A 27608-nucleotide genomic window follows, 5' to 3' on the forward strand; every position below is an offset into this window, starting at 1 on the left:
TATTAGTGCTCCAAGTATATGGTGTATGTTGGGGTTGGGTACGTAACTGTGATGATGCGTACAGCGACAGCACTTATCCCATCATCTTGAGCGCGAATCTCAGGACCCTGACATGCTCTAAATAATGATTCTTTAAAAAAATGACTTTCAATCACCGCGACTGTTTAAGAAGCCAGGCGCACAGAATCACGTGACTTTGAATGCTGGCACTATTATTCTTGGTCTTAAGGGTGAAACGGAAGAAGGCAGCGCCTGTACAATGTACTTAATAAAACTTCTATAATATACAGGCGCCGCCTCCTTCCATTGCATCCTTAAGAGCAAGAATAATATTGCCAGCGTTCATAGTCACGTGATTCTGTGCGCCCGGCTTCTTAAACAGTCGCAGTGATTGAAGGTCATTTTTTTAAAGAATCGATATTCAGAGCATGTCAGGGTCCCGAGATTCGCACTGAAGATTTCGGTGTAAGTGTTGTCGTGGTAGTCATGTTCGGGAACATGACTACCACCGGTATATTGAGTGCACTGAAAATAAAGCAGACTTTGGGATCAATTATGTAGGCATTAATTTCTGATTCCATAATGTGGTCGCCATCTCTGTGACTACAAATATTCTCTGTTTTTCAAAACACAATATAAAAACTATGTTGGTTCTTCATCAGAGGCTGGCTGGCAAATTTTAGCCCGGGGTAGACTCGGCTCAGAAGCCTATTAGGAACATTTTAAAGGGCAATAAATGCATGTAGTCCAATGACCCAGCCCAAGGTAGCTCACTATAGGACCGGCCTGAGGGACATATGCACCCCTGCCCCCAAGCACAGCCAGCCAGTCCCTGTTTGTCATCAATAGAGGAGACTAGTCAATGATGTACCCCTATTCCATCAACAGCCGCAAGGCCACCATCTCTTTGACTGGGTCATACTGGTCAGTGGGTATGTGGTTGTCCCCAAGCAGTCAGGAAAAGTCAGTGAATGGAACACAATGCTTTGGTATTTCCAACTGATAACAAAATCTTAGCCACCCACAAGAGCCCAGGCTTAGTCTCACTGCTCCATATTTGGGTTCGTACCATTTACGTTTATTTGCTGAGCAATAATCACTTTTATGTTTTTTCACATCACAGGCTCCATTGCTATGGTTTATTTTCAAGTGTGACATACAGCAGCTGTGTTCCATCACAGGAGGATTTATTGGCCATGGTGGCTGCTCTGTGTGAGATTATTGTACTTGATTATTGTTACATTGTTACTTTTGTAGTATTGGCATACAGGAGACCGAGTCCACACCAGCGTTAAATTCACTTGTAAGGGTCACTTGATCCAAAATACTTGGGAGGCCATCCAATACCAGTTCAAACTTCTCAGTGCTCCTGCATACTACTATCCTGTAGTCACATTCTATCTCACGGTCACCAAGCTGAGAGATTGCTAGCTCTGAAAGGCATCTGGTGGGGTTGCCTACATAGACAAAGCCATGATTAAGGTCATTAAAGGTCATCATAAATCTAAATATGTACAGCTTGCCAACAGACTGAAACAGTGGGTTGAGTTTGTCCTTGTAGATCTCTTGGGTCAGAGTGCCATTGAAATTTTCAGAACTGTTGGGGGATATTTCCCCAACCCAGCCTGGATGGGGCCCACTATATTTCCTCTGTCCAGTGACTTGTACAAGGTTATTGCAAGTTTTCATCCACTGCATGAGTACATACACTGCATAAGTGCATCTTTATTGTTCTTTTTCATGTAGTTGAGCCAACCTCATTGTTCTCTTTGTATTCTTTATATTCTGATCATAGTAAATCATCCTCATTGAACACTCCACCTTATATTTTTAATATTAGACAGCATACATCAATGAAAGTGAAGAGGCAGTAATCAGAGGTTATTAGATAGATAGTGGCATCAGTAGACTTTTAGACAAGTAGATGGATGAAGGTGGCTGCACCCAGAAAAAAAATGGTGAGAGATAGACCATGAACAAAATATTTTTATCGTTAGCTAGCATGCATCACGGAAAGTGAATAACTCATTAAATGGAGAGCAGTGGACAATAGACATTTTACATAAGATGATAGACCAAGGCCCTAATGTAAAATAGTGCAAGATGGAATTGTCCCATATGTTAAAAAAGACATGCATAGTTTAACAAACCAAGCACTTCAGTGACCTGGACTGCCACTTTTGTGGCTGAAGTGATTGTGCCCCTACAAAACGAACATTTTGGTCGCTGGTTGAATTCAAAGAGGGTGTCTGTGATGCTATTTACTACATAATCATTAACATAATCCTCCACCATTCAACTAATACAAGATGTTTCAGATTGAAATATGGTAGAGGTGTCAATATATTTGGGCATTTTTTTGAAGCCTGACCAGATGTCATAATAGCCTTTCACATTGGTGTGCTGTGTTGACTCACCATCAGTGTGACTTTTAAAAAAAGGAAAGTTTTTTTCTGGTAGTAGCATTTGCAGAAGAAGTTAAGCAGGAGACTTGCAATGTGCAACTTGATCCGACATTTTGGTCACAAGAAGCTGTTTTCAGCTATGAAGATTTCTGTCTTGTGTTTGCATTACGACTGGGTGGATTTCAACATGTACTGTCAAAGTTATTTTTTGATGAAGCCAAAATATTAGTAAGTATACTTAATGTTAGTAAGTATACTGTTTTGTTTTATTTAATTTGGTATTTTTTGATTTGTTTGTGTGAGCTGGGAGACAGAGATGTGAGCAGCATTAGAAGAGATAATTCTAAGAACAGATGTTCCTAATCAATAGTCGACAAAGACATTCCAAGTTTCCATTTCATCCTTAGGAACGTGAAGCACCACAAAACGCCCATATTCTATCTCAGACAATTGTACTATGCAATTGATCTGTAACATAGCCTACTGTTCAGTGTCTATAATAGAACTGTTTAATTTGAAGAGGCAGAATCTCAGGATTGAAATTTTAAGTGATACAGCGTAAGCTTGTATTTAGTAATTAAACGATTCTACTTTTTTCTTAAAGTTCGTTTGCTGTAGAAATTCAATTATTACTTTAACAGTACCATGCTTTGCACACACAATAAACTTGGTGGTGCAGAATTTCTCTTACATCTGCCCTGTAGCTGGTGCAAGTAGTACAGCTAAAAATCACTTTCCCTGAGTTTGAACTAGAGCGATGTGCATGCGCTCAACCTTGACATGCCATTACTGTACATTGACTATGTGCATATGCCTCTTTCCTCCCCGTTCCGCTGTTCAAATCGTAGGCAGTCAGAAGTGTCCTTTGTGTCCGATGATGAATTGCATGCACTTGTCTTCAATGGCGTATTGTCTGTTTCTGAACATGTGCAGAGCAATTTTACTCAAAATGCAGCATGTACCATACCTTAATGAATCAGGCTCCAATTGCATGCTATTGCGTTCATTGGCGTTAAGTCCATTATGGCGCATGTGCAGAGCTCTTTCAAGCAAGATATCATTGAGGCGAATCGGGTTAACAACGCCTCTCCATATCATCCTAGGAACAATATCAGAATAGGTGGTCCTCAGGCCAGCAGGACCAAATCACCTCAAAATCAGACTTAATGTTCTCGATGAGTTTCAAGCCCATCAATGCACCTAGGTCTTTTCCACACAAATGATCCTGGGGCACCCAAACCAGGCCTCATTAGCGCATAGAATACCCAATAAGGAAGCCCAGTGAAACCCCCTAAAACCCAATCAAAAGAATCTGTCTAGCCCTGGGAAAAATGCTTGAGCTACGAGCCTGACCACTCTTAACTGGCCCAAAACACAAAGGAATGACCCACCAGTCACACCGTCATAGAGTTCCACCATGGACCTGAAACATGGAGTTAAATCAAGCATGAGCAAAACCAAAAGCATCACAGGAACAGCTAAACAGAGCAGGAACAGCTAGACACATATGTAGGTAAAACCGAAAAAGCTTGGAGAGCCACAAGTCAATCAGGCCCCCCATTTAGAGAAAAAATAGACAAATCTATCCATGGCCCCTTATAAGACAATGCAAGTAACGCATGTCATTGATTCCACCGGGAGGAAAAGCTAGCTTCAGCATACAGGGCCTGGCTTAATGTACTTCTTAAAACACTCAGTCCTTCACCTACACAACAACATGATAGACAGAACAGAACAACCTTCCGAGGCTGCAACCATGGCATGACCAATCCAAAGGGAGTGACCGGCCGCGCAGAAGCCCCATGGAGATGGGGAACAGGAAAGCTTTGATGAGACGGGGAGGGGGCACCCTGAGCCTCTTTGGACACGGCATGCACAGCGGAGGAGGGAGAGCGAAATACAAAGTAGGGAACCAGAAAAGAAACAGGGTGAAAAATGGGAGAAGAGAAGAACAGAATGGGGCAGAGAAAAACTATACATAATACAGAAACACAGAAGATTAACAAGAAAAAGAAAGGAAAAAAACAGGAGAAGCAAACAGCAAAAGGACAGGAATGGAGACGAGCAGTCAAAGGCAATATACTCACCAACAAGTCAGTCAGGTTATACTCAGCAGAACTTTCCTGATGGCAAGAGAATGAAACTAAACACATTCCCATCCTTATAAGCCTTCCTCAGTTCAGGCCAACCCTAGACCCCTGTATTGTATTGGCCGTTAAATCATAACAAATAACCTGTTATATTAACTCTTGCCAAGCTTAATTCTTTTTATTTTACACACCTAGGTGCTTATATTTCTTCTGACCAATTCCTGGCCTCTTACTAACAGATGCAATACTTTACGCATGACTGCCCTAATCTAAACACTGGTGACTCCAGGATAGGTCCTCCTGCTCCCAGTTGGAAGGTGGTGGTAAATAACGAATTTCCTTCCAAAGACTAAACCCACAGAGGCTCTACCTCCAAAATTGATGGGATATGGGAACCTTAGGTACAAAGTCTACATACAGTACTTAGTTGTTATATACATTGGCAAATTAGAGTCTACACTTGTCGTTTTATTTTAATGTGTATTTAAATAATTAATTTTGCTGTACAATGCAATATAATACCTAAAAAAAAGAAGTTTAAAAAACAAAAACATTTGCCACCATGCATGAGAGTGAATTCTAGCATAATCTTTCCTACATTCTGTTTTATAAAAATGGGCACATAATTGTTATGATCAATGTAAATTAGCATCCAACAGGGAAAACATCTGTAATATACTACTGTTTTCCCCAATTTAAATTTGGTAAAATTACGTTACAGGTTCCTCGCTGTGATTTCCCTTGTGCATTTAACAGAAATAGGATTAAAGCTGTTTACTGAAAGCCAGTATAAAAAGCATCTAAAGATGATTTACACTATATATGATTGCGGCACAAGAAGTATAGCTCTTGCTTAGTAAGAGCCCTGAAATGCTGGACTAAGTCCTAGCACTGGTCACCCAAGTTCCGTTGTTCCATATGTAGCACTTACTGCAGAATATTTTTATCAAGATTGTCCACATTGCATATAATGAGAAATCAAAAATCATATAATGAGACTAGTGGGGATGTGTTAACTTTTAATATGACTGCTGACTTGCAATTTTCAGAAACTGCAAAAATCATGACGATGTTACTTATATCTTTATTTATTTTGCTCACAGTTCTCGGTAATATTCTGGTTATGATGGCTTTTATTGTGGAAAAGAGTCTTAGAACTCAAAGCAACTTCTTTCTTCTCAATTTGGCCATCTGTGATTTTTTCATAGGTAAGTCTTTCCCTTGATATCTGTAAAACATCTCTTTAAGAAATACTTGGGGACATTTACAGAAGGCAAAGCAAAAAGTGCAGATGCTGCTTTGATACATTTGTGACTTTACTGTGTCTAATTTTTATTATTTTAAAGTAACATCTATGTACAGGAAAATGTGGTTTTGTAAATTGGGCATGCTTTTTATGTGGAAAATGAGTAGATTGATGTTGCCAATATGTATAATAAGTCAGTGTACACAGACACAAAATAACAGCTTTGAAAGCCTGATATTTATGCTAAAGAACATTGACTGACCGTACTAGGAGGCATGCCCTTTATTTGCAACAGGATGTAGAGCATTATCAGAGCACAGACAAGTCGGGTTATTACGCTTGCTTGGTGAGTGTGTAAGATTATTTAATGCCAAGTCATAGACACACCTTAGTGCACAGTATACATTGTCTTTGCTGTTGTGAGCACTGTAAATCAATGCAGGCAAAATATTATCAAAACAAATGTCATACATGAATAAGATCAAGCCCAATGTATCTACTAATTTACCTGAATTGTTTAATTACATCACTGTATGGCAATAAAATAAGCAATACATTGGTATAGTTGCTTTAATCAAGATTTGAATCATAGGGACACCGGTAAACAGATCTTAGAATTTCTTTGCACGTTTGCATCCAGAGCACAAGGGCTGTGCTCAGACTTTCCTCTCAAAGAGATTTCAACCCATTTTGAATAAGCCACAAGATCATGAAGATTTTGTATGAACAAGGGTGCAAAAAATGCTGCATAGTGTTGGCTAGTTGTAAACGACTCCTCATTTGTTTGCCGCCATTGAGTTCAAAATGTTTTTAAAGACTGTGCCTGAATGACAACAATACAATATACAATGTAAAATGTTGATAAAATAGAAAACAAAGACAGGAAATTAGTTTGGGAGGGGAGAAGAAGAAAAAGAAAATGGTGAGGATGTATATACATACATATATATATATATATATATATATATATATATATATATATATATATATATATATATATATATATAAACAGGGATACTCTGCACTCTCCAAACACATAATTAATGCTGTACTAAATTAAAAACAGGGAATGATAGTTCCACATATTGCAATATATGAAGGGGTTGCCCACTTGGTGTGAGTTGGTCAGCTTAACATATATTGCAGTATGTGGAACTAACATTCCCTGTTTTTAATTTAGTACAGCATTAATTATGTGTTTGGAGAGTGCAGAGTATCCCTGTTTTTTGTCTATACAATGTGGGCAACCCCCTCTTGGACCCCAGTCTGTACATGGACAGTGCAGAGGATCTATGTCTGTTTTTATATATATATATATATATATATATATATATATATATATATATATATAACAAACAGACCAGCACCAGCAATAAGAACAATAGAAGATTTTATAGAAAAGAATAGAAAGATGCACACCGATTAATCACACCATTAAAGATCCTTTAAGTCCTGTAATTTGCGAGGTGTAGCCTCCATGGCTCGGACTTGTGTTTCCGGCACATCTCACAGATGCTGGACTGAATTCTTTGTCATGTTCCTCAAACCATTCCTGAACAATTTTTGCAGCGCACATTATCCTGCTGAAAGTGGCCACTGTCATCAGGGAATGCCACTTTGGAGAACCTCTGATTCAGTCGTCTATCCATAACAATTTGGCACTTTTCAAAGTCACTCAGATCCAGGGGTACGCTCGGCTGGGGGTAGGGGTGCATCTGCCCCCTGGGCCGATAACCTAGTGGGTTGCCTTGGGCTGGGTCACTGGGCCACCTGCATTTTTTTTCTTTTAAAAGTTGAGTCTTGCCCCAAGGCTAAAATTTGCCAGACCTCCTATGCTCAGGTCCTTACGTTTGCCCATTTTTCCTTCTTCCAACACAACAACTTCAAGAACTGACTGTTCACTTGCTGCCTAATATATCCCACCCCTTGACAAGCGAGTGGTGAGGATGAATGATAATCATTTAATAGTGAGTGGGAAATATTAGTAATTAGTATTAATTTAAGGTGGTGTGATGGCATTATTTAATTAATGCTAAGGTGGTTTGGGGGCTATTAATTTTATACAGAAGAAGGGCTATTTCTTAATTGTGAATACCAATTATTTAATACTGGGGCGATTTGTTGGGAAATAGGTTTAATTATTAAATGGAAATACTAATTATTTAATATTGGGGCTGGTCAGTGGGAAATACATGTATTTATTAAATGTAAGTACCATTCATTTAATGTCAGGGCATGTTGTGGGGGAAGTAGGTCTATCTATTAATTCTGAATGCTATTAATTTAATGGTGCTAATTGTGGGGATATAGGTATATTTATTAAATGTAAATGTTATTTAATGTGAGAGCTGGTAGGGAGGCTATAGGTCTACAGGTCTATTTATTAAAAATTAATCCTATTTATGTAATGTCAGCACTGGTTTTGGGTAGGGAGGCCCAATTATTAAATGTAGATGGAATTTATTTAACGTTGGGATTGGTTAGTGGGGAAAAAGGCCTAAATGGGTCACTCACTGCTAGACTTTCCATATTGTATGTTCCTATTCCTTTTTTGTAAACATTGCCCAAGTATTCCAGGATGCAGACACGCATCAACTCAGCTCAAGACACGGGCAGCAATAAGTAATGAAAGTTTCAAGAAAGGTAAGAGAGGTCTGCGCAGTTTGACAACTGTCCTAATTTTGGGGGGGAGGGGGGGGGGGTAGTCCCAATTTTGTATGACTGTTCTGCTCAATCAGGACTTTGTCTCAACCGCAAACATAGTTGGGAGGTACGTCCCGCTTCCCACGCAACTGCTCGTTAAGGGCCAGCTGTATTTAGATGTAAGCAGTTCGCCTTTAATAATCAGTTCAGTGTGAAGCGGGAAATTCCTCCCAACTGTCCTTGCAATCTGAACAAAATCCTGACTGAGCGGGAGAGTCATACAAAATTGGAACTGTCCCACCAGAATGAGGAGCTTTTGGCTACCATTGCCCGTGAATTTGAAAGGAATGGGAGGAGTTGGAGAGCAGCCAAGAATTGTCTCAAATGATAGCCACGGCCCTTGCATACACTAGCAGCGTGGCTATAACCCCTCCTCTAGAAATCCTGGGTTTGCCCTTGGCAGTGGGTACAGGTTGTTGCAATAGCATATTATAATATATATAGTAGAGACAGCAGTGAGCTGTATGACACTGAGCAGCACAGCACAAAAAACAAATAGATTTCCTTTGTTCTAAATCCCAAGTGTTTTAATCCGCAAGCAATTGTGTGAGGGACAGCATCAGTGACAGCTGAAGTGTAGATGTGGGAGTAGAAATCTGGCGTGTACATAACGTGTTTACGGCATACATAACTAGAATGCAGAACAGAGAACAGGAACATCCCAGCATGACTAGCCAATGGCCTCACTAGCTCTGGCAGGTCATACATTTACATGAAATATGTAGTGGACAAAAAACAGGGTGTTGTGAATGACCTATCACTGTGTGCTAGCTCTACTATACTGAAGGCATGAGAAGGATGATGATGATGCTACAGGCACTGCTGCTGCTGAAGGCGATACACCTACCCAGTGGGCTGTCACAGCCATGTAGTCTTTTGCTTGACCAGTACAACTTGTCCACATATCCGAAGTCAAGTGGATAGTCAGTACAATGGCATTTTTTAAGGACTGAATTACCTTTTGTTTATCCCCCCCCATACAGCTGAGGAATTGCTGTTTAGGAGAAATTAAATTAAGATGGAATTTAGTAGCGTGGACACATGATCTCAACTAATCTGCTAAAATCTTAAGCATTGATGGTGGAAATTGGATGCACACCCAATGCTAACATAGCTGTCAGAACTTTAGTGATCCGCTGAGCAACTGGATGCTGGCTGTCTTACTTGTCAAACACTTGCTTCATATACAATTATTATTTAAAGTTATGCTTATACTTCTTGCTCCCCTTCTGTATAGAAGTTTCCCCCCTAACAGCAGCAACAGATGTAGTGCACAAGGATGCCTCTTGGGAATCCAGGACTGCATTAGCGGTGTCAGTTTCCATTTGAAAATTGGACTATGTACTAAGAATGAGGAGGTTGATGATGAAAGTGTTAAAAGGGGAAGATTTCATGAGGTGTCTATCCTCTCTGCTGCTATCTGATGCTGGACTGCTTGTTACTATGATTTTCCCCTTTTTGATAAATTATTTGTTAGCGCTATATAAATAAATGATAATGATGATGATGATGAAGGTAGGAGTTGTCTATATATAATTACTGTAGCATCACAAAGGCTACAGATGCCTTGACAAATGTTGTCTGGTTTGGGATAAAATATTTCTGAATGCAAGAGATGGATTTTTTGGTCTTTTCCCAGACTTGATAATGCACTTATCATGCACATGAGGTGGTACCACTGGTGACTGACTTAATGACATACATCATTCTTCTCATTATCTTGTTCAAGTATAACACAGTGTAACATTTTCAGTTCCACAATGATCTCCCTCATCCTGTTGCACATTAGCAAGTTCTAAACTAGCATCCTAATATCTATGTCTAAATCATCGTCATTACAATTCATTCTCATATTTCCAGGTTTGGAGTTGATGGCTAGACATTCATTTGTTCAACATTCAAAAACTTAACAACATTACATAAACAATTTAAATGTAGACAGTATTATATGTTTAGGTGTAGGGTTAGTGATAGGTTTAGGGATAGGGTTAAGGTTATGGATAGAATTAAGGTTAGAGGTTGGGTTAGAGTTAGGGCTAGGGCTAGTACTAGGGATAGGGCTAGCCCTAGAAAAAGAAAAAACACAAACATAGCGTGATACTGTATAATAGCACAAAATATTAACTCCAAAATGTAATCCTTGTAATGATAATTTCAAATATTTGTTGACTTCCTTCCCCTGTAGGGAGTGCACTTGCAAAAACAATGTATCAGGTGCCGTCCCCGCACCGTGCATACGTACCGGGGACAGACATCTATCTTCTGTTCCAATTCGCCTGTCTTCCACCTTAACCTTGGATTGATGGAGGAAAAGTATTAAGCAATTGTTTTTCAACGTCGTCAAATCTACTTTGAGTAAGGTGTGAACAGTAGACTGATGGTGCCAAACACATTTTTTTTTTAATAGGAAAGTAATTTCAAGCTTATCAAACTGCAACAACAATAACGAGGAAATCTGAACTAGTATGACAAAAATGAGAGCCATGGCTGATAATACACACCTATGTAAAATACAAACATGCAAAAAATATTTTTAACTGGTTCAGTAACTATTCTAACCACTGACACCTGCTAGAAAAAACATATCCTCCAAAATGATATTTAATGCTTTTTCCCTGACACACTCAGGCTCTATTTTCGCACCCTATTAATTCCTATTAATTCTTGTTACAATATGAACTATTCTTCGGGATACATTCTTATTCAAACTTGGGTTCTGGCTCCAAAATAGAGCCTTTAACATTTGTAGTCCCTTCTATTGTGCTCATGAATATAAATTACAAATGACACTAGAAACTTTGTGTAAATTACACCTATGCTGGTATTAGAATTATACAATAGGTTATGTACAGTGCACACACTTTATTACAACATCCTTGCTTAACACCTGTTATATTCTTTGAGCAAAAAGATCTTAAAGCTTATATATCAAATAGGTTGCTATAACTAAACTCTAATATATATATATATATATATATATATATATTCTATAATATAAATGTCTAGTGGCGTGTGTTAGTCTGTGTGTGTGTGTGTGGAAAATATAAAACCAAGCTGCAGCGCCACCTGCTGGGCAGAGTTATACACTGACCTACTAAATTGTTAGTGTGTGTGGGAAAAAAAATTCAGAAAGGGCTGAAATTTGGTATACTAAGATGTTTTTAATTTGTTAATTTTCAAAAGTGTTTATAAAGATTTTTTAAAAATATATATATATTTCTTGAAGGAGAAGTGACAGTTGGGAGTGGTTGGTGGTTGCCGGGGGTGACAGTGGGGAGTGGTTGGTGGTTGAGGCCTGGGCTATGGCCCAAATGCATGACAAGAACCTTTTTAACACCTTAAGTAGCTTGATTTGACTAGAATGCATGAGTATCATGCACGGGATAACTTGTGTGTATATATATATATATATATATATATATATATATATATATATATATATATACATATATATACACACACACGTCTATCTATCTTCTATATCCCTTGTGTATATATATATATATATATATATATATATATATAGATAGATAGATATATACATACACCTAGCTATGCAGCCTTCATTTTCAGATGTTTGTGATACAAAATGTGTTGTTCTAAGGAGCTCAGTAAATTCAAGCGTGGTACTGTGATAGGAGATAGGATGCTTCCTTTGCAATAAGACTGTTTGTGAAATTTCATCTCTGCTGAACACTCCACAGTCAACTGTAAGTGATATTATTAGAAAGTAGAAGCGTTTAGGAACAACAGCAACTCAGCCAAAAGACGGAAGACCACGTAAAATCACAGAGCTGGGTCAACTATTGCTAAGGCGCATGGTGCGTAACAGTTGCCAACGCTTTACTGATTCCATAGCTGAAGAGTTCTGAAATTCCACTGGCATTATTGTTCGCACAAAAACTGTGCGGTGGGATATATATATATATATATATATATATATATATATGTATAGTATACATCCTTTGATTTATTGAGCAGAAAGAAGATTGCCTGTAGTGGAATGAAAGTCAACTGAAATAGATGGCTTTCAAAATAACATGGCAAGTGCAAGCGGTGGATTTCAACTGGGTGAAATCTAATGTGGCTTTTTATTACCTGTATTCCCCCCTCCAGCACTTTTCTATGCAGGAGGCCTTGAAGTCGGTTAACAACACTCATCTGTTATTATTACTATTATTTACCTTTATTTAATCTTTTGGCTTTAGTTATTAGATATTTGCAGTTATATAGTGTTGTGTATTTTTGTTTGCACCATGGCACTTATTGCTCTCACAGAAAGCAGCACATAATATCCAATGAGAGGATTATCCATTGCCCTCCAAAAATATTAATTTGTATTTGTACAGTATATTGATTGATGAATATTTGACTTTTCACCTCCTACTGCTGTACCCCTATTTGTATAACAGAACTTATTTCTATACTGTATACTGCATATTTTGTTTTTATTTTTTCCCAGGTACATTTACCAGTCCGATGTATGCACTGTATGCACTGACAGGGAGGTGGATACTTGGAAGATATATATGCAAAATGTGGTTAATTGCAGATTATATGATGACAACGGCTTCTGCTTTTAACATTGTTCTGATCAGCTATGACAGATTTCTTTCAGTAACAAAAGCTGTAAGTAAAGCACCATGTATACCATTTTATTTTTTACATAAATCTCAACACAATTAATACAAATACCGGTAAATATGGGGCCAAATTTCGGCACCCCCTAAACCATGGCACCCTAGTTAGGGTAGCACCAGTCCTGGGGCAGGAACATCTTATATTTTTGAAAGGCTTATTTACACAGACTTCAATGTGCTCACACATTTTGCTAATGTAGCTTTTAGAGTGTGGGTATTATGGAATTGGAGTGGAGAAATGTACAGTACATATTCATATCAGACCTTGTGCACTCAGATAACATAACAGATGTGCAGCATGCTAGAAGCAACAGTTCAACTACATCAAATTTATTGGCAATGCATTTACTGACAGTCCATGGTCACAGTTGGAATTTAGAAGTGGCGGTATGGAACTGTAAGTGAACATGATATGTTTGTTCTACAATTAAAGCAATAAGAGAAGTTGCGGTATGGCATACCACCGTATATCGCCCCACTTTAACGTCTGCTAACAGTAAAATAGTACATCTGCCAACAGATTCGATTTTTCTGGGACTGTCCTGGATTTCGTTGTGGAAAAGGAGAAAGGCCTGCTGCTAAAGAGCCTGGGCTTCCCAAAAGTTGTATGGTTTGGATGATATGAATGATCTGTGCATGGTTTGGTCAGATTGTGTAAATGGTCTATGTCTCAATTTTCCAGTTAGAAATGTTAGCAGATATGAAAATGTAGGGAAACATTATACAGGTCAGTAATAATGTCACATATTTCTGGTGCCATTAAAGCTCTTATATAAGCACTAAACTAATGAAGTTTCTGCAGGGTTATAAACCACTTTACCAACTTCCTGTTAGGCTGGCGGGACTTGTCATAAATTTACAGAACTAGCGGTAGAGGTCTTCACCTATAGTAGCCACCATTCCCGTAGAGCTTGATGTGCTCACAGGTACTCGGATGCCCCCAGGCCTTAACTCTAATGTAGTGTAAGTTTATAAGCAACACCACAGCGGATGGAGGATAAAGGATATCCAGATGGTAGCGGGTAGTCAGAAGGTAGCGGGTAGTCAGAAGGGTGGCCGAGGTCAGGAGGTTCGTAGGAGATAGGAAGGTCAAAGACAGACAATAAGATCAGGGCTGATGGCAAACAGAAGAATCAAAGAAACAGGTCCAGTTAACAGGCAATGTCCAATAACAAGCAAGAGGTCAAAACGATAGGTCAATCCAGAGTATCAGCAGTATACACAAGGTACTAAACACAACAGGTCAGCAAATCCTTAAGAGACGCTATAACCGGCAGGGAGGTTAAGCCCTCCCTACCTTAAATACAGAAAGTAGCCAATCAGAGCCCTGCCCGCAAAATACCCCCATGGGCTGCCTAATTAATACATCCATTAATTAGAACGCAGGCTATATTACTTAATGCACACGTGCCTGGCTGCCCAGTGTTGCCGGGACGCGGCGATGATTAGAAAGCGTCCCGGCAGTTGCCATGGTGACGGTTGGGACAGAGGATGGAGGAAGTGACGTCCTGGCTGTTGCTATGACAGCTGGGATGCAGCTGGAGGAAGCGAGCCGCGGTTCATTACACTTCCATGATCATCTCTCTCCTTCACATGCTGTTATTCTTTCACTTTTAGATTTAATTTGGCATGATATAATGTGTCAAGGAAATATGATGTCTGTCAATAAATTGTTACAATAATAATCAGTTAAAAAGATTTAAAGTCTTAGGGGCATATTCAAATGTTTATTTTCCGTGCCCCGGAAAAATTATTACCGTTAATACGGTAATAGATAGCTGGATTTCAGCTCGCGGCTCAGGGAGCTGCGAGCTGAAATCCAGCGAGTAAATTACCGTATTAACGATTTTTCCGTGCATGATTACCGTAATAACGGTAATCGTGCGCGGACCGCGAGATTCTCTGCGTTTCCGCCGAGAATTGAATATGCCCCTTAGTGTTAAATATTATTTTTTTTTACCATAGTTGTAATACAGGTTTTCCTAGGCCAGGAAAAAAACACTTGTAAAATCATTCCCCTCCTTTGGCATTTTCCAAATTTTTCTTCTTACATCATAGAATCATAATGCATATTTTTTGGAATGTTTTCCCCTGATCAAAACAAAACACTCTGTTATGTCAAATAGAAAACAAAACAAAATATATTAACTAATTGCAAATAAAAAACATAAAATAATTGATTACCTGCTTTGCAAAGATACACCTAAATAAACCCCGCAGCAATCAATTGCCAGATGGTTGATTGATAGAAGTTCACCTGTTTACAATTAAATTCTTTTAATTGGTTTCAAAACAAATATCATTATGAAGAACAAAGAACATTCAGAGAAAAGCTGAGAACAGGTTATTGAAAAACACTAATCAGGGGAAGGATATCAGAAGATTTTACTTTTAATATCCTCTGAGCACTAGCATATCCATTATAAAGCAACAGAGAGAATATGGCACAACTGTGAAGTTATCTACAACAGGCTAAGGCTCTAACAGTTGCAGTTTTCTGCGGCACAGATTTGTGTAACTGTTCATGAGATTACTATAGCTCGGTCATCTGCACGTTATGGGAAGGTGCAAAGGGAAATTCATTGTTGAAGGAAACTTACATGAAACCTCACATACAGAATGTATATCAGAACCTATGATCTGATGAGATCGATATTATACATTTTGCTGTTGGCATAAAATGCTTGCTACAAGCCTAAAGAGGCATGATCACTAAAAACAAAAGGTGGGAAAGGCCATTTCTCAGAGTTGTCAAGTTCGGCATTTAATCTTTGTGTTCTGCTTTTGCTTCAACAGTCAAAATGTATAGTGTTGAATAATAAAAATTTATTAAATATAATAGTTATATGGTTGCCATTACAGAAACTTGGCTTATCTTAATGACAGTCACCCTCAGACATACTCCCATGTTCCGAGAACAGAGTTCTGTGGACAGTGGAAATGAGGTTAAGTTAGGCATCCCTTCGAACCAGCCACTACTACATAGATTTTGTTTTATCATATATGTGCTTTATGTCACAACTCCACTCTTCTTAAATATTGCCATTTGGTTACACAGATATACAGGTAGTCGTATTATTGGTACAGTGCGTCTGGTATATCAGTTGAAATTCAGATGTGTATTTCACATATTGGTATGTCTTAAGGACACCTGACACAGGAAGTCCTATGTAAATGAGCAGGTTACAGGGATTTGATGGTCTATGGACAGGTTATTACCACTGTGAACAATGGCGCCAAGCTGAAAGGAGCAGCAGAGAGAAAGCAAATTCTGTGAGCAATGGTACAGCATAAAATATAGCAGAGAAACAATAGGAGTGCACAGGGAGCCATGTCTTCTTACTAGCAGGAGCTTGACAAAGAACAGGCACCAGACAGCTTTCACAGGTTCTTTATATATTCTGTCAGAGTGATTGACAGGCAAATGAATGAGAGACCGAGGTAATAGAAGGAGATTGGATCTGTGCATGTGCAGACCCGAATCTAATATGGTGACCAGGAGCGGTGACTCACGGCACTCAGCACAGAAGAGGACAGCTGTGGGGAACAGGTAAGACTGCCGGACCCCGGCTAGGAGGACCACAGGTCCGGCGTGTGACACCACTTTGTGCGCAGCACAAGAGACTTGCTCTCTTTGAATTACAGGAGAGAAATAAACTGGCCATGCTTATAAAGCCTTTTCCTATTGGCCAAGTCAAATCCAATCTAGAATAATTGTCTCAGTGCAGCTTACCCCATTTGCTGATTGGCTACCATGCACAAATATCCACCCTGTTTGGCCAGGACTTCAAGTGCTTATTTGAATTTATGGCAGGAGTGGAGACTGGCTGTGGGTCTTTATAAAGAGCACATTTCCTGCATTTCTCTCTCTCTTGCCTGTACCGTTTTGACTATGGGTTACAGCTTATGTTGGGCTCATCTGATGATTGTTCTTGAAGCTCTGCTTCTGAAAGTCTCTAAGGACTTGGCTACTCTGTGTACCTGCAAAAAGCAGGAGTACATTAGGCTTGGTCCTTGTCCTGCTGGCAGAAGAGTGAATACTAAGGCTCAGTGATTGGACATCACTCAAAGGAAACAGGTGAATATAGCCCCATTAGGTTAGAATTGAATAGAAGGCTATTTGTGCAGTGAAACCTCTGGCTTTTGATACCTGGTATTCCAATGTGTGTATAATATATATAATGTACTTTCTGTAAAATAAATTACATGTGCATTTTTTTTGCACAATTATTTTCTTAAGTGATTCTGAACTTGTAGCACCAGATATCCTCAGCCAGCACGTAAGGCTGCCTTCTAGCTGAGCAGCTACTGTTGAGTTTGCAAAAAAAATCTACACATACGCTCAGTATGCTCACACCTTCCTCTCTTTCTTTCTATCCTTTGAAATCCGCAGTCTCTATTAGCTCCTCCCCACCTTCATGCTGCTGTCATTTATCACAGAGATAATTCCTTGACAAGATGGCTGCATGGCTCAATCATTTCCTATCATTTGACCTGCCTACATCTGAAGGAGGTGATTTCAACATTCACATTGACAACTCCACTCTTCTGACACAAAACTTATTTCAGTTATTCCCTCCTTTAGTCTCTTTAACTGGACTTCATCTTCTTCCTCTTCAACCTGTTTGTCACCACTGGCACATTTTCATCCTCCTTTAAACATGCGCTCAACTCACCAATCATAAAGAAAAATCTCTCATAGCCCAGCCGATCTCATTTTCTCTGCAATTGTCTTTCACCATTGTCACGAACATGCTCTCAGTGTCCGTGATGTGGATTTTTACTGTGATTAGTTACAGAGGATTTTAGCACTCAATGTTCTTTAACATCCTTATTTACATATTGTCTGTCATCACCTATTGAATCCAGGCAATAGAAGCACAAGACTCAAATGCACACACTGGCTCACACTATGCTCTTTGTTATTTAACAGTTTACACACTTGTCTTAAAAATGTTTACATATCAAAACTCTGTCAAACAAATGTACATGCTTGCACACATTAGGTCCATCGTTAATCAAATGGTTATCAATTCACATGGTGAAGCAATATTTATCTTCATAAAAGGCTTATAGATTTGTTAGTGTATCAAGGACAAACATACAATTTTAGATTTAATTTGATATGGTACAGGGCATTTGGCAATGATACAAAAATAAATGCAATATGGTTACAAATTAAAGGGATAAAGATACAGAAATATAACACTTACGTATTGTCGGGGGAAGAACATATCATACACATAGTATATAAACATAATTCACTAGAGAGCACTCAGAGGGGCAATGTATTCCTTCTTAATGTCGGCATTCTCCGTATGTTTGGTAAATTATTTGCACATCAATTTCCATATGTAGATTGTTAGTATATCTTTACAATATCTTCATTTTGGTGTTAAATAATTTGCTGGATTTTACTCCTTCCCACATATAACAAGATTCCATTTCATGACATCACATACAGTATATTGGGAAAATGTTGATGTTATGTTGTGGATTAGTATTTGTGAAACATAATAATACATTTTTGAACATTTTGTGTATGTTCTTTATGTATTTTTACTAATGTATTATCAATGATGATTGGGTGGCAGAGACTTTAGAAATTAGTCTGGACTGTCACTCCTCCCACCTTGAGAAAGATACTTCGGTATTGAAACACATTGCTGATTGCAGACTCCTTCAAGCTAGCTGGATTTCTCCTCTCTGCTTGGAGCATTCAAATGTGTCTCAACCCACACTTCTAACAACTACACTTCTGTACAAAAGGAGATTTACAAACTGTTTCCTATTGTCTTTCTGGTAGCAGCCTAAACACACTTTATTGAAGGAATCTGTTGTTTTTAACTTTTAATTTTCCTTTCTTTATGAAATATTAAATGTATCTAATTTTAAACATATTATATGAAAGAATCTCAGTTCCTTGCATGTTACTGGAGAGCGCTATGTGCGTCTAAGAACAAAAGCGAGCTCAAAGAAAGACTGCTTATATACGTTGATCCATCTATATTGCCATGTGAGTGCAAAATTTGCAGCTCTTTATTGGCTCGATAATTTAACAATATTACACCATTATATATCTCAAAGTGTTATCCAGATATTGCTACAATAGTGTAAGTAGCATTTATTGCATGATAAGTATTCACTGCTTGTGTTTCTTACACAGTGGTGTTATCACTTTGTTCATGAGTAACACAAGTTGAATCTACATGTGTTTACTATATATTTCTATTCATTTTTGCTTTTGTATTTTTTTTTTGGACTTTATTTTTTCACTTATGAAGTTGATTTTTTAATGGACATTAGCGTTGACACTTGCCTCTCATTTGCTGTATTATTTTATTTATTTATGCACTTCTTATATTCATATTAACTGTATTAAAACTTTTTGTAACTTTCTTATCTGTCCATTTATGTATCTGTGTTTTTGTTTGATTTGCGTGTTATGGTTTTTGTAATTTAATTCTGTGTGCTTATTGATATATTTAATGTAACTTTTATTTGTATTTAACTTATATGATTTCCTGTATGTATTGAGTGTTTATTTAGTACTCCTTAGTTGTCTTTTTCAGCCTGCTCTGTAGTGCACTGAGAGAGATCTTAATTAAGGGAGGGCATTGTTGCCAACATTTTAAAATAGCTTCTAGGGACACTTTGCTGCTGAGCCAATGCATCTCAGCATGTCAAGTGTAATGCTGTTTCACTGTACCCTAGAGCACTGCTGTCTTCGTCATGTTATGTGTACTGAGATGTAATTGAGATGTTTACTGACCACCGTGTTTTGGTTTTGGATCTGCATTAAGTTCGTGTTTTGGTTTTGGTTTTGGCAAAATCGCCCTCGTGTGTTTTGGTTTTGGATCTGTATTTTTTAGAAAAATAGCTAAAATATGCTAAAATCACATAATTTTGCTCCTACATTATTATTACTCCCAATAACACTAATTTCCAGTCATTTGCAGTCAATTTTGACCACCACACAGGTCCCAATATTATTTTCATCCACTTTCGGACAAGGACTGCAGCGATCTGGCTGGATGCTAAGCGACAGAGCAACGACACAAACACACGGCAGTTCATAGCACATCTAGGAAACATTGCCACATAGCAGTGGCAGAAAAGAAAAGTGGTGCAAGATGGAATTGTCCTTGGGCCCTCCCACCCATCCTTATGTAAGAAATTGAAAAGGACATGTACATTTTATCAAAGCGAGCATTCCAGCGACAAGGAGTGCCACTATTGAAGCTGAAGAGCTTGGTTTGTTTGGAGCTCCTACAAAACAAGCTTAGCTTTTTTAAGCCCAACAGTGCTGTCAATGAACTCTACATTTTTAAACCATGTCTGCTCGTGCTGTATCTTTATCCTCCTTCTCCTCTCTGGATACCTCCCTCTCATCCCTGAAGAACTGCCAAACTTATGTAGACAAAGGAATGGATATTACAACTGGAGTGGCATTACATCTGCTTCAGGCAGACAGTGACACGGAACATGTGGGCAGCATGGAATCCGTCATGTTGGCACACGCTGCATTGAACAGAGATTTAAACCAATATATAGATGCAGCAGATAGATTAAAACGTGGCGCTCAAACACAGAATATGTGAGTAGAAATTAATAAATATCCAATATAGGAAAACACTTTCTTCATAAGATAAGGCAGCCTCCCTCCCAGATTACGGATGGTACTCCGATAATAAATAAATCAATATATACACAGATAGGAGGATGAAATGGCGCCAATGTAGGTAGTGTTAGCTGGTAACAATCACCCAGACAGTCAATAATTACTGATATGCAGTGTATGAATCTTAGCAAGCTGGTACAGTCATTATTCAACAGCTTCCAGATACTCCAAATATATACCGAAATGCAGACAGAGAAAAGCAAAAGATGTAGTTGCAAAGGCACCCGTGATGTACAGTAAATAATAGGTGGCAGTGTACCAAGTAGATATAAATAAACAGCTTATCTGTGTCAGAATAATCTGAACGTAGTCTCCAAACAGCCAAGTAAGTAAGGAACTGATGTGTAAACTGCTTGTGAAGATATATTATATCTGGATCATCAACCACAGCAAATTCACTGCTTGCAAACTCCACTCAGCCTCCACAAATCTTGCCTTCTAGATCTTCACACTGCCGATCATCACACTCACAGTGTTTTCCATACACTCGGTTATCTCCAGGTGGGAAACAGGTACAGTGGCCACATTCACATTTCCATGATCTGAAATCCTTCCTCTCAGCAAACAGACAGGGCGTGTCTGGTTGTGCAAAATCCTCCTATCTGTGTATATATCAATATATAGATGCAGTTGAGAAGACTGTACTTAAATTAATAGAATGTCGCTGGAGACTTTTAAATACAGTGCCAGCACTAATATTTGAATTTCTGTTTCAGCACTAAACACTGCCACCTCTCCTATTTCTGGGTGAGCAAGGGCACAATAGCTGACTGCAGATTTTGAAGAACACTGCCAGCCCTATTTCAGCAATGACAATTAGCAATGGACCTCTCCTGTTTCTGTGTGAACTATATAACACAGTACAATGTAACTGCAGATTTTGAAGAACACTGCCAGCCCTATTATATCTATTTCAGCAATGACAATTAGCAATGGAGCAATGGACTTCTCCCGTTTCTGTGTGAGCTATAACTCAGTAGAATGTCACTGGAGACTTTTAGGAAAACTGCCACCGCCTCCTCTTTCTGCACCCCCTCCTCTTTCTGTTTTAGATATGACGCTGCCCAACTGCACTAGAGACTGCTAAGAACCGTGCTACCCCTTCTGTGTCTATCTGTGAAATGGTGCAGGATCGCTGTGGAGGGCGGTACTTATTGAATCCAAAACTTGCGAGATCCGAACGATGTAACGTTGATGTTTTGCCTCATTTTCACTTCCGAGGGCGCAAAAGTACTGAGCCAGTTCAGCTCAGTACTCGGATCTGCGAAGTTCGGGTGGGCTCGGTTCTCAGAGAAACCTGAGCATCTCATGTACTGAATTTGATTACATTTATTTTAACACTTTGAATACTCTCTTCAATAAATGTCAACTTATAAAGCCAAGAGAAGAACATTGACCCATCTATCTGTGTGTTGCAGCCGAAAATTAAAATTTTTCATACCAAGTGACATATTGCCAATCTTCAGCTGAACAGTTTTGGAAATCCTGTGCCCATGTTTCCTGTTCTTTACTAACAGGAGGAGAACCTATGGTTATCTTCTGCTGATGTTGCCCATTCACTTCAAGGTTTGATGTGCTGTGCGTCCAGAGATACTCCTATGGACATTGCTACTGTAACACATGGTTATTTCATTTAATGTCAGCATCGAACAGTTTGGCCATTCTCATCTGACTTCTCTTATTACCAAGGTGTGTTCACCCATAATACTGCTTACTGGATATTTTTGTTTTGCTTGCCACTGTGTGCAAACTCTACTATTGTGCATGAAAATCCCAGGAGATCAGCAGTTTCTGAGATAGTCAAACCATCCTGTCTGGCACAAACAATTACTTCACGGACAAAGTCACTTAGTCACATTCTGAACCTCTGGACCATATCTGCATGAATTTATGCTTTGAATTTCTACTGAATGATTGACTAATTATTTTATATGCTCAGGTTACAAATTCTGTGCAAGATTGTTGAGAGAAAGAGAAAGTTGAAAATATAGCAGTTTATGTACTGAAATATTCATTATGGCCCTAAAATAAATAAAATAAATACTTGCATATGTTTGCGTTAGTATGTAGATATCATGCATCAATTTAGCGCTATCTTGGTTTCTGGCTTTCTCAATGCAATTAATGTGATTTCCGGCATTATGTGCGAAACTTGTGTAGATATGGGCGTTTTGTGTGAATTCAGTGTGTATTTGGCAAGGTGTTTGTTTGTGTGTATGTGTGTCTGGCTTTTGTGTTTACTTTTCAAAGCATTTTCTATGGCTTCTGGCTTTTCAAAGTATTTAATATGATTTTTACAGCTTTTTCAATACGCTTTACATGGTTTCCAGCTTATTCGATGCATTTACTATGTTTCCGGCTATTCTCCACACCCCATGCTTTACACTTCTGTTACAGAGGTCCTGTGCCTGCCTGCTCACTGCTGTGCCAGTGAGTATTATGCCAGGGAAGACCGAAGATCCCTGTGCGCCTTGTTATATAACTAGGTCATCTGCAGGGAGCTGGGCGATGGGACCCTCTCTCTAATGGGCACAGCTCTCTGTCTGAGAGCCGTGTAGGTGCCACCCTGTGATATGCTGGGCATTGGGATCAGGACTGTGGGGCCCAGTACTAATTAATCTGGCGGGCCCCCCCCGTGGTCCAGTACTAATTAATCTGGCAGGGCCCCCCCTCCCCGTACATGTGCCCTCCTCCCCATGCATATGCACCCCTCCATCTTCGCCATACATGCGACCCCTATCCCTCATCACAGTACATTCCCCCCACTCCCTCATCACAGTAAATGTTCCCCTCCCCCCATAGTAAATGTCCCCCTCTTCCCTCCCCGCAATCACAGTAAATTTCCCTCTGTCCCCTCTCCACCCCACAGTTAATGTCTCCCTCTCCCCCCCCACAGTTAATGTCCCCCTCTCCCCCACAGTTAAGGTCCCCCTCTCCCCCCAATCACAGTTAAGGTCCCCCTCTGCCCCCCAATCACCGTTAAGGTCTTCTTCTCCCTCTCCCCCCCTGCACAATTAAGGTCCCCCTCTCCCCCCTTCCACAGTTAAGGTCCCCCTCTCCCTTCCCCTCCACAATTAAGGTCCCCCTCAACCCCTCTTCCACAATTAAGGTCCCCCTCTCCCTTCCCCCTCCACAATTAAGGTCCCCCTCCCCCCTTCCACAGTTAAGGTCCCCCTCTTCCCCCTCTCTCTCCACAGATCAGGTCCCCCAGGCTCTCCCTCCACAATTATGGTCCCCCAGGCTCTCCCTGTCCACCCCCCTCCCTCCACAATTATGGTCCCCCAGGCTCTCCCTCTCCCCCCTCCCTCCACAGTTATGGTCCCCCGGGCTCTCCCTCTCCCCCCCTCAAAAAAAATAATAGCTTATTTACTTACCTTCTCCTCTGCAATGGTGCAGCTCTGCCTCCCGGTCACTGATACACTGGGAGCGCGGCGCCCGGTGATGATGTCACCTCGTCGTGCTCCCAGCCTATCTGGGAGGCAGAGCTGCAGCATCGCGGAGAATGTAAGTAAAAAATAAAGGGGAGGCACGGTCGGTGACTGCAGGGCCTGGACAGTCCATGGAGTCTGGACAGACGGAGAGGTCTGTCCAGGCCCCCTAGTCTGTCTGGGGCCCTCAAAGCAGTACTGGCCATACCCCCCTGATGGCGGCCTTGATTGGGACAAAGGGCAGGCCAATGTGGTGCCAACTGAGCTTTACATCTGGGCTTCTGAACCGGCAGCACCACCCTCATTACAGTGCTGTTGCATTGAGTCTATCGGCTGAATTATCATAGTGTTACAATAAAGAGTCAGGCAATTGTAATGCTGCATAAGCCCAAAGTTAAGATAGTAAGATTAGATAGATAAGAGGTGACAGCGTGCTCTCCTGCAATCCAAGTACCTTTGACAAACGCCTGTGTTACTGTTTCCTCAAATCTGACTTGATACCAAAATGTATATTAACTTTATAGGATTTTACTGGCACAGGCCAGTAAGCAAATTAAAAAGAAAGAAAAGTAATATCATACAAAATATTGAACATTTTAATATCCTCGAAGTAAAGTCTTTTTTCTTTTTTTTACGCAGGTGCTCTATCGCTCTCTACAAAAAGACCACAGTCAGACAGTTCTCAAGATGGCTGCAGTCTGGGTAATGTCTTTCCTATTGTATAGCCCAGCTATTCTCTTTTGGGAAAGTGTTCTCGGTAAAAAGGACCTGGCAGATAGTGTATGCATTCCTGCCTTTTATGACTCCTGGTATTTTCATTTGGGAACATCAGTTTTTGATTTTTTGATCCCATTGGTTAGTATTTCATACTTTAATCTGAGCATCTACTTAAACATCTCTAAACGCAGCAGAAAGAAAAGACAATCTTCTGTCCCTCACCTGTCCGGAGGAAATGATATCAGACCATTCACCATAGCAACTAATCAAGTTCTATTTTCTGCACAGTTAGATGGGATAATGACTATGGCACCTGTAACAAAGAGAGTTAGGAAATCTCTCAGACAATGTTTTTCAAGAACAATGTTTTCATCCTCTTCACACAAGGACAATATACACAATACTTACAATGTCCGTGTCATTAATCTCACCAGGGACAAGAAAGTAGCCAAATCTCTTGCAATTCTCGTTTGTATCTTCGCCATTTGCTGGGCACCGTATACTTTCCTAATAGTTACCCGAACTGCATGTCAGGGTTATTGCATTCCTTCTTATTGGTATGACATCACACTCTGGGTGTTATATTTAAATTCCGCAATCAATCCTGTTTTGTATCCATTGTGCCATAAAAGTTTTAGAAAAGCTTTCACAATCATTTTACACCTGTGCATGTAAGAGCTCACAGTGTTAGTCACAACAATCTACCTTCCAAACTTATCCTAGTACACTATGAGATCTGTGTGTTCACTACGGGAGCTGTGTGTAATTTTTCACCCACTGACTTTGTCCATTTATAATTTCTTCGGCACCACACAATTATAAATATATTCTACATGTTCAGCTAGCAGTGTCATGTACACTAATGAAATTAAATGAATTCAAATACTTCTGAAAAAACAAAATTGTGACTTGGTGTAACCTTGGTGAGAAACTGTGCGAGGTTCCTAGTGTTTGGCAGTCAGTACTATTGACAATGTTGTTATTATAATCATTACCATTATTTTATGCAACTTTATTTTTACCGTACTATCTTATTTTATTTATTATATTGTTAATAAATAATACCATTACCCAAAGAAAAATGTGAAAAAGGTTAATAAATAATAATGTAAAAAAAATAGAAATCAATTCACCAAATATACTCTGAAATAAATCAAGCCACTGATCTAATTATATATATATATATATATATATATATATATATATATATATATATATCTATATCTATGCACCCTTTTGATAAAGTCATATGCTGACGAAGCGCGTTAAGGGAGCAGCTGTCTTTGTATCATCCCTGTCGTTTGCGGAGATTGTTTCCTTGTGGACAGTGAACCTACCCCCGGGACAGCCGAGGGATTTGTCTAACAGATAAGCTTTCTGTACTTGTATTTTATGTACGGCCATTTGTTTGCTTTTTATGGATACATTGTTATTAAAGCCTGATTTTATTTAATCTTGTGAAAAGTACCTATTGCAGTGAATGCACTGCACTATATTATTTTTCTTTGTCTTTGAGTCATAGCACTAAATGTATGGGATCGGAGGTGTGATCCACTCAGGGAGAAGATCTGGATGTCAGCGGAATTTTCCACCAGATAAGCCATTATATTTTATTCATTTGGTACGCGGCTAATTTGGACACTTGTATTTTTGTCTATTATGAATTGATGATATCACACTATGTTTGGCGCTTTCTTCTTTTTTATGTATATCTAGGCTCTACATCTGCAATTGGATGTTACTGAAGTGAAGCAGCCTACTGTATATAATTATTATTATATATATTTTTGAGCACTTATTGTTCACCTGAGTTTTTTGATTGCACTGAGTGCCGTTGTCTTTTCACTTTTGTTTTATATATATATAAGTCAAAATTGAAAATACCCATGACTACTAATTTATAGCAAATATGAAACATTAATTGGTGAAATTGTATACAGTACAAAATATTTATTTTATTAATATAAACATATTTCTGAAACCAATCGAATTATCCCCCAAAAAATGTGCTGGCCACTGACATGAAGGAGAAACAAATACAGAAGTGGAAGTTGCTCAAATCAATTTATAGGCCATAACAGGTGCTTGAAAGGGTGGGGTTATCCTGCAAGGAACATACACACAACATTTTTTCCCCCAGCACACTGCTATAGCCAGCAACAGATCTGCCATTTCTACTGTAGATAAAAATGCAAAAGTCTTTGTTGCACACATTTGCAAATGTATGTTTAAGCCATCCGCCACGCCAAGGCGCTTTTGCTAATAGGATGGTCCTACTCTAAACAATGAGAGTCCCATATATTTGGGCCATACATATGTGTTTTTAAATTGAGAGCCAACTTACCAAAGAGGTACCCCAGAAGCCTCCAAACAGCAATTCAGTGCCAGTACCCCCTCTCAGCTACTGACACCAACATGCCTCTGAGACAAATACAGAAGTGGAAGCTGCTCAAATCAATTTATAGGCCATAACAGGTGCTTGAAAGGGTGGGGTTATCCTGCAAGGAACATACACACAACATTTTTTCCCCCAAATTGTATACAGTACAAAATATTTATTTTATTAATATAAACATATTTCTGAAACCAATCGAATTATCCCCCAAAAAATGTGCTGGCCACTGACATGAAGGAGAAACAGCCAGCTGCTTCTTCCAGGTGAACTGTTACTCTGGGAGTATGGTACACGTCCAATCAC

The 27608-nt window shown here is 39.3% G+C and overlaps 1 protein-coding gene across 1 annotated transcript; it reads left to right on the plus strand.

The window, feature by feature from the left end:
- The first annotated feature begins 5519 nt into the window (after positions 1 to 5519).
- On the plus strand, positions 5520 to 25659 carry LOC142159512 (histamine H3 receptor-like). The gene is made up of 3 exons (XM_075214406.1): positions 5520 to 5703; positions 12907 to 13073; positions 24833 to 25659. The coding sequence occupies exons 1-3, from the start codon at positions 5520 to 5522 to the stop codon at positions 25583 to 25585; spliced, it is 1104 nt and encodes a 367-aa protein (XP_075070507.1). The 3' UTR covers positions 25586 to 25659.
- Positions 25660 to 27608: the final 1949 nt, after the last annotated feature.

This window comes from Mixophyes fleayi, chromosome 5, assembly GCF_038048845.1.
Source record: "Mixophyes fleayi isolate aMixFle1 chromosome 5, aMixFle1.hap1, whole genome shotgun sequence".
NCBI lineage: Eukaryota > Metazoa > Chordata > Amphibia > Anura > Limnodynastidae > Mixophyes > Mixophyes fleayi.

What these genes read in the sequence shown, in the direction of transcription:
- LOC142159512 (XM_075214406.1), top strand. Translation starts at nt 5,520, where the DNA reads ATGACTGCTGACTTGCAATTTTCAGAAACTGCAAAAATCATGACGATG. An exon ending in CATCTGTGATTTTTTCATAG is followed by an intron (nt 5,704 to 12,906) that starts GTAAGTCTTTCC and finishes ATTTTTTCCCAG; the next exon opens with GTACATTTACCAGTCCGATG. An exon ending in TTCTTTCAGTAACAAAAGCT is followed by an intron (nt 13,074 to 24,832) that starts GTAAGTAAAGCA and finishes TTTTTTACGCAG; the next exon opens with GTGCTCTATCGCTCTCTACA.